Source organism: Lineus longissimus, chromosome 1 (genome assembly GCF_910592395.1).
Source record: "Lineus longissimus chromosome 1, tnLinLong1.2, whole genome shotgun sequence".
Classification (NCBI taxonomy): Eukaryota; Metazoa; Nemertea; class Pilidiophora; order Heteronemertea; family Lineidae; genus Lineus; species Lineus longissimus.
In genome coordinates, this window is record NC_088308.1 from 8,818,960 (window position 1) to 8,826,153 (window position 7,194).

Sequence of the window (7,194 nt, forward strand, 5' to 3'; positions counted from 1 at the left end):
GGTATTTTAAAACAGTATGCTTTAAATGGATTCCCTTCTCTGTATTTTTGTTTACATCACGTATACATATCACACTTTATGTCTTGGTCGTGCACCTCTTTAAAAGGGGGACTCCAGGCAGTAGCAGAGGGGCTTATTTGGCCATCTTCAGGTGACTAATATACACAGTAAGGGCCCTGGGTCATGTCAGATTCAGCAATAAATATGTTCCTCGTACAAGCATGAATCATTTCGATGTACTGTGAGATGTGAGAGACCCCTATTGGTGACTTCGTGTAACTTTATCTTGCCTGTCTAGTTACTGGCTATATTGTCCCTTTAATAACCAAATGTGACCCGTCACAGCAAAACGAGATGCATGTTGCACAGAAGATGAGCCTCCAACTCTGGGAAACAGGATGCCTCAGGACTGCGGTATTCTCTGTGACTATGAATGAATGTCTAATCACTGCGCTCAAGTATTCTTTCAGAGTACATCTTCTACTGTTTTACTTAACACTGTTTGTGCCAAATGAAATTTTTTTGGGTCATTAGTCGTACTTCCACCTATCAAATCCCCATGTCTTTTGCGCTTACACCTATGAATTGCCGTGTCTAAATAGACCCGTGTGTCAAATCCCCGTGTCTATTAGCCCCATCGAGCTCGATGGGGCTAATCGGGGCTAATTTAGACCCGTGTTCAACACGGGTTTTTTGATAGGTGGAATCTGAATAGACACGGCAATTGCAAGTTCTAAGATCCGGCGACAGATGGCGCGGTGTAGTTGCCTCGGTATTGCGCATGCGAAAACCCCCTCCGACGGGAAAGAAACACAGGAGAGCTCCCTACCTACAGCGCACCTGTCGCCGGGGCTATTAACCATTACCTAACACAACTGATAGGTGTAAGTGCACCCCGGGTTTTTTTACACACGGCGAAGACACGGGTCTTGAAAAAACACAGGGTTTTATGATAGGTGGAACTACGACTATTGTTACAAAGGAGCAGAGTGCCAAACGACATTTTTTAGATAGCTTTATCAGAAATATTTCTTTCAAGGGGTGAAATTAGGGGTAGGAATGCCTTAAATCTGTCACTGGATTTTTTGTAGCCAAAAAAACGTCTGGCACTGGGAGTGTTAGTAAGTGACTTACTTCACTGAATCAGAATAAGTCTAGATTTGATGCAATATTAAGATGAGTTGACTCAGAATATGATGGAAATGTACAAATGTGGTTATAAGTTAGAGTTTTGTTGTAAATATTTGGTTCAGTTCGGTCTTAAAGGCCTGCGCCATTTGCTGAAAATTTGTAATTGTGAAAATAATAATTACATTATTATTACAGAATATAAATTTCAACTTTGCTGTGGTGTAGACAGGGAAACAAATACCATGCCATCAAGTGTCAGCAAATTTGCATGCATGATAACTGTCATTGTGTGTAAATGCATTCCTATTTTCCTGAGCCACCAGCTTTAAATATAAATGGCATACCCCTTTAAGGCCACCAATTTGTTGTATATATGTGATCGAGATATTTGGAGAATAATAAAGGAAATTCAAATATAGGAACTCAGTCTTACTGGTCTTCATTGCCAGGAGATAGAAATCGATCTCAATATCATACCATAATTGAAGTATATAGCGACTGTGATATCCTACAGCTTGGGTCTATAGATGGATATCTGCTGACGTCATGGCTAATTTGTAAACATCATGCGCGCGCACTCTCGTATCTCTTCAACATGGTTTTCATGAAGAAAAGTTGCTACAAACCGTCGTCCTGTTGAGATTTCTCTCGACTACATGATAATGCTTAACCGATGATGTTAGACTGTTATTGTGAAAAACTCTATTCACGTTTTATTCTAAAATGTCATGCAAGTCACGAGACAGGGGAGAAAAACCTCCTCGTATCCAAGCGAAACCAACAACGATTGTGGAAGTTGATATTGTTACGTGACGTCATCCCCTCTGTTTAATATACATGTACGAGTATGCGCGCGCAGCCAAGGGTAATGACATCAAAATGACGTCATTTTGTAAACAAAGATATCAATCTATTGGTCACAGGCAGTTTTTGCTTCAAAATCAGAGCTTACCACACTTCTCGTGGGTGCCAACGATACGTTTTGAGTAAATATTAATGCACAGTAGGTTTGTTCAGCCATTCCATGGGCTTTTGCAGGGAGAGCGCTCCTGAATTGGACTTCTGACGGCAGTTGACCATAATGAGCACCCTCTGCTTTCCTATTTTTCTCACTTTTCTCCATTGGGCCTACTTTTGACACCTGATATTCCCACCCATATGGTATATTGCAAACAGATCAAGTCTTAGCCAGCGTCGGTCACAAATCATGGCATCACGTTCCACCACTAGGAGCCACGTTGAATTTCGACGGATCAAACTTCTGCCCCTTGAAGGGGGAACCCTCCGCGTCCCAGGCCTTCTGCAACATTCCATGCACCTTCTGAAATAATAGAAACAGAAAGACATTTAAAAGGACCAATGGCATTATTGAGGGCATTGTTACCGAGCAGGAGCCAAAGGAGAATACTGACACAGACAGCTTAAAACCATAATGTATGCAGGAGTGTGAAAGAAATGTTGAAGTTTCCTTATAGCAAATTGAGGCGAGATTAAAATGGCCACAAAATTTTGGCAGTTTTCAGTAACCATAAGTCTTACCGCTTCGTGACTTTGCGGTTTTCCCAGCCTCTTCTGCTGTTCATTGTACATCATCTCATGTATCTTGGCCTGTGCCTCGTCATCGAGGTCAGTCATGGGGCGACTCGCATCAATTTTCCGCACGTTTATCTTTTCCTCCGAGACGACAAGTGCCTCCCACCATCTCTCTTGGATTTTTTCAAGGTTCACCTGAAATGAAATGGCCCGTAAGTTGAAAACACCTCAGTTACAATGTTTCAGTTTTATAATGGATTAAGTCTTAGCCTCATTTTGACAATGCAGGTTTGGGGTGGTAGAAAATGGGTCAATAGCAGATTCTTGGAGGATTACGGCTCAGACATATCAAGTCTGAGGTATTTTAGAAAAGAAATGGACACCTCACAGCCGGTATTGGTTGTCCCACCAAACACTGCTCGGTTTTAGCTGCCATTTCATCCAAAACCTTAGCTCCCACCATGGTTTTGGCCTTTGACCCCTGCAGTGTTTGGTGAGGCTATCAACACCTTGTGCGTCATCCAGGTGCATCATCATAAGTGCACATTATTGAAAATTTTGCAAATCGCAAAACTAAATACAGTAGAACTTCTCTATTAAGGACAGCCTCGGGACTGACAAGTGCTGTCCTCAATAGAGAGGTGTCCTGATTAGAGAGGTCAAATTGAACGGAAACAACTAATTTTGGACCAAAACTAGTGTCCTTACTGGAAATGGTGTCCTTAATAGAGAGGCGTCCGCTAAGGGAAGTTCCACTGTAATAGGTTAAAACTTTCTAGTTCTATAGTAAATATTTCTAGAGCAAGAATCATGGAGTCTTTTCACCTTGACCCACCTAGACCTGATTAATAGGTCACACTGACCTACATTTTTGTCAACATGACTCCAACCAAGTCTAGGTCGAACTCACATGAATGTGCTCGCCAGGTACAAGTGTCCACATGGACTCTTCCTTGTTGATATCCCACATAAGGTCCTCATCAATGATGTCCTTCCATTCTGTCCCATCGCAATACGACGCTTTTAAATGTTTTCTCTGTATCGTCACTCTCACATCCTTTCCTTTCAATATATTCTTTGGCACCTGAAAATCAACATTCCAGGAGTCAGTGGTGCAATGGTGGGGGACATTCTGCAGGCAGCATGATGGATATGCTCACTACCAACACAAGCTTCCATAAAAACATGTCGTCACAGGCACGTGAAAATGACCGAATTAATCAATCATACGTGATCTATCAGTATCAGCACACATCTCTGCACCATTACAGAATCACCATTACCATTACCCCTCAGACTCCCTCCTCACAAAAAATTCTGATTTTGTAACAGATTTCCCCTACGTAATTTTCACTGCCGCCCCTCTTAAAATTTCCGACAATGTTTCTAATGAGAGATCAGCATTATCCAACCCCCATTAACTAGAAAATTCCATGGAGACACTGAATTGGTAGTAATGATGTGTCTGTTCATAGTTATATATAATTTCAGTATCTTCACGCACCTGTGACTTACTCAACAACTAATGGAGTAAGTTCACATAACACCATGTCAAGCTGTTATATTCCCTTGTCCAAGCAGCTTGTTATAAAACTTTCAAGACACCAAAAATTCCCTGCTGTCAAACTACTGGCGTCAAACTTCAAACATAAAAATTCGTGCTCGGAAACTCTCTCCGATGTTGTTGCCCGAGTAATTGAAGACCTGGCGATACAACAAAAGCTAAAACCTAGTTCGTGGACATAGCAGCAACTCGGGGAGAGGGAGATCTGATTGGCGCAGGAGGCACAGTCCAGAGGCGAGGCCAACAGCGCAAGGTGGGGACTCAACTTCTTCTTGGAACAATCGCACAGACTACAGTGAAGGAAAAGCTCGATATGCTACAAGGCGAGGGCCTAGGTACTGCCCAGAGCAATTGCTCTCCTGGTCACAAAAGCAGAAGCAAAGAAAATTTATAAGGAAAACATATTCAATCTCACATCGAAATTAGCCAATAAAGACTAGAAATAATGAAAAGGACAAAGAAATATTATGAAATGACTCACACTCAGTCGGACGTCCAAGTCCGTTATCATCTGCGACCACGAGTAATTGTCTCTTATTGCACCATTGTAACTTTCCGGATTGGCTTGATAGACCTTCTGTTTTCTGAAATGAAAATATGCGAGGTTACATCTATTTCATAGGAAAAGGGAATGGGTTGGTTTAACTTTCAAAAGCATGAGAACTACATGAAGGCCTATGGTTGGTCTATGATGACAACCACGGTCTACTGAAAAATCAATGAGCAGCCAAGCACTGCACCGGGATGTCGCATTTAATTTCAGCAGCAAACCCAGAATTGAGTTCAGGCCAAATGAATAATGAGCAAAGGTCTTGTGAACATTACCCGGTAGACTGTATACTAACTTTGTAAACTCTGGATCATTGTCCTCCTCCTCCTCCTCCTCTGGATTCTTCACAGACTTTGCTTTAACCGTATCACTTCCTTCAGCAGCTTGTTCTTTGGCACTATCCTCCGCAGCAGGGACAACCTCCATAACAGTATCCTTTTGTTCTGGGGCAGCGTCTTGGCTGCCACTTTCTACAGCTGCGTCTGCATCTGCTGGGAGCTCCACGATTTTTGCAACTGGGGGAGTTTCACCAGCACCTAATGAGAAAAGTTCTACATGAGAAAAGTTCCATAGGCCTTTTCGACTGAGACGAATCAGAGCCCAAACAAGACAAATGCGCACACTCAGAACATGTCAGAAGTTCTACATGTAAGCCGACTTCGAACAGTGATATAAGCCACTGTGACTGACCCAAAGTTCCAGGTGTAACGCATGACTGGTCAGCACCCAAACAAACTTCTATAAAAAGTTCCATTGCAATGCAGCTCTTTCTTTCCCTCTTAAACTAGTAAGGTGTTGGGGGAAATTAGATTTCGGTGGAGAGAAAATAATTTCGACAGTGAAGATTCAGAACGTGGCACCGGCATCTGGTTCAGGTCTGCATTTTCGGTCTACCCCAGAGATCTTGATGAGACAACTGAGGACAGCCAGCTTGGTATTCTTTCCTTAAAACAATGAAAATATGTCGCATGTGATCACTCATTCCATACCTGAAAATTTCACCTCGGCGTTGCGTTTCTCTCTCGCTTGCCTGTCCTCTTCATTTTTGGCAGCCATTGTCTCATACTTCTTATACGCCTGGGGGAATAGATTTCAATCATTACAGATTTATGGCAAAAGAAGAGGTGAATGGCCACACATATTTAAAGACTGACTGGTCATGTTCGTCTAATCAATCGCCTAGTAAATGAGTAACTTAGTGAAATTTGCTCCCTCTTTGGACTAGATACTTACGGAGAAGGCGAGGTTTGCAGCTACTCCGGGTGGGAAGCCCATCTTTCCCTCTTTCTCTTTCATTAGGACATAGAAATCAGTTCTGAATACATAAAAATGAAGAATTCTAGACGATAGGGTGATTTTATGATTGTATGATTGATCCAATTCATGAGAATGATTGGCTACGACATTCATTATAACTTAAGGGTTGGCCATATGCACCACCAGTTTGGTTAGAACTCGAAATCCTAAAGCAGGGAGGTGGTTCTCTGAAAGACAAAGAACAGACTCACACCCTTCATTTTGAAGGAGTTCTAATTTCTTTGGGATTTCAAGTTCTAGCCAAAATGGTGGTCCCTATTGCCAACCCTTACACACGCACCACCAGTTTGGTTAGAACTCGAAATCCTAAAGCAGGGAGGTGGTTCTCTGAAAGACAAAGAACAGACTCACACCCTTCATTTTGAAGGAGTTCTAATTTCTTTGGGATTTCAAGTTCTAGCCAAAATGGTGGTCCCTATTGCCAACCCTTACACACGCACCACCAGTTTGGTTAGAACTCGAAATCCTAAAGCAGGGAGGTGGTTCTCTGAAAGACAAAGAACAGACTCACACCCTCCATTTTGAAGGAGTTTTAATTTCTTTGGGATTTCAAGTTCTAGCCAAAATGGTGGTCCCTATTGCCAACCCTTATTAAGATGAGCTGCTGATCAGTGCTACAACCCGAGCATTTCTCCTGTGCAGGTGAGGATGATCGTGAAGATGATGCTCTAGAAGTCTAGTCTACTCTTAGACTTGTCCAACCACAACCAGACGGAGGTAGGTGGCCCTTCATATAAGAGCATGCAGTCTTCTGTTTGCTGCTGGTGTGCTGTGACTCTCAACAGCTTCTACCATTTGTTACAAGTTATTTCACTTGTAGTTCAGCCGTCATGTGTCGCCACAGTCACGTGCTGCCACCTGTCATAAAAAAATGAAACTAAAAGGATTGCAAAATCACACAGCTTCACACGGCTTTTCACACTTCTGACAGCTTTCAAGGTTGCAGTTTACCATCTCAAAGAATCTTGCATACCTTCTGTACAAGAAACCGAAGATTGTGTCGAGAAAATTCGATATTTGACCCTCATTTTGAAGGATTCCGAGGAGCGCAGAGTCGTATTTTTGATCCATGCCGGCCATCCTGTTGTTGTCGTCGTGG

General features: G+C 42.5%; 1 protein-coding gene across 1 annotated transcript; it reads right to left on the minus strand.

Annotated features, from left to right (window-relative positions):
• Positions 1 to 1,496: 1,496 nt before the first annotated feature.
• On the minus strand, positions 1,497 to 7,182 carry LOC135487881 (nudC domain-containing protein 3-like). Its single transcript, XM_064772069.1, has 8 exons — positions 7,069 to 7,182; positions 6,012 to 6,093; positions 5,768 to 5,855; positions 5,074 to 5,314; positions 4,710 to 4,812; positions 3,575 to 3,748; positions 2,671 to 2,859; positions 1,497 to 2,452 (listed from the first exon to the last, which is right to left on the minus strand). Exons 1-8 carry the CDS (start codon positions 7,173 to 7,175, stop codon positions 2,345 to 2,347), a joined length of 1,092 nt encoding a protein of 363 aa, XP_064628139.1. The 5' UTR covers positions 7,176 to 7,182; the 3' UTR covers positions 1,497 to 2,344.
• Between the last annotated feature and the right edge of the window lie 12 nt (positions 7,183 to 7,194).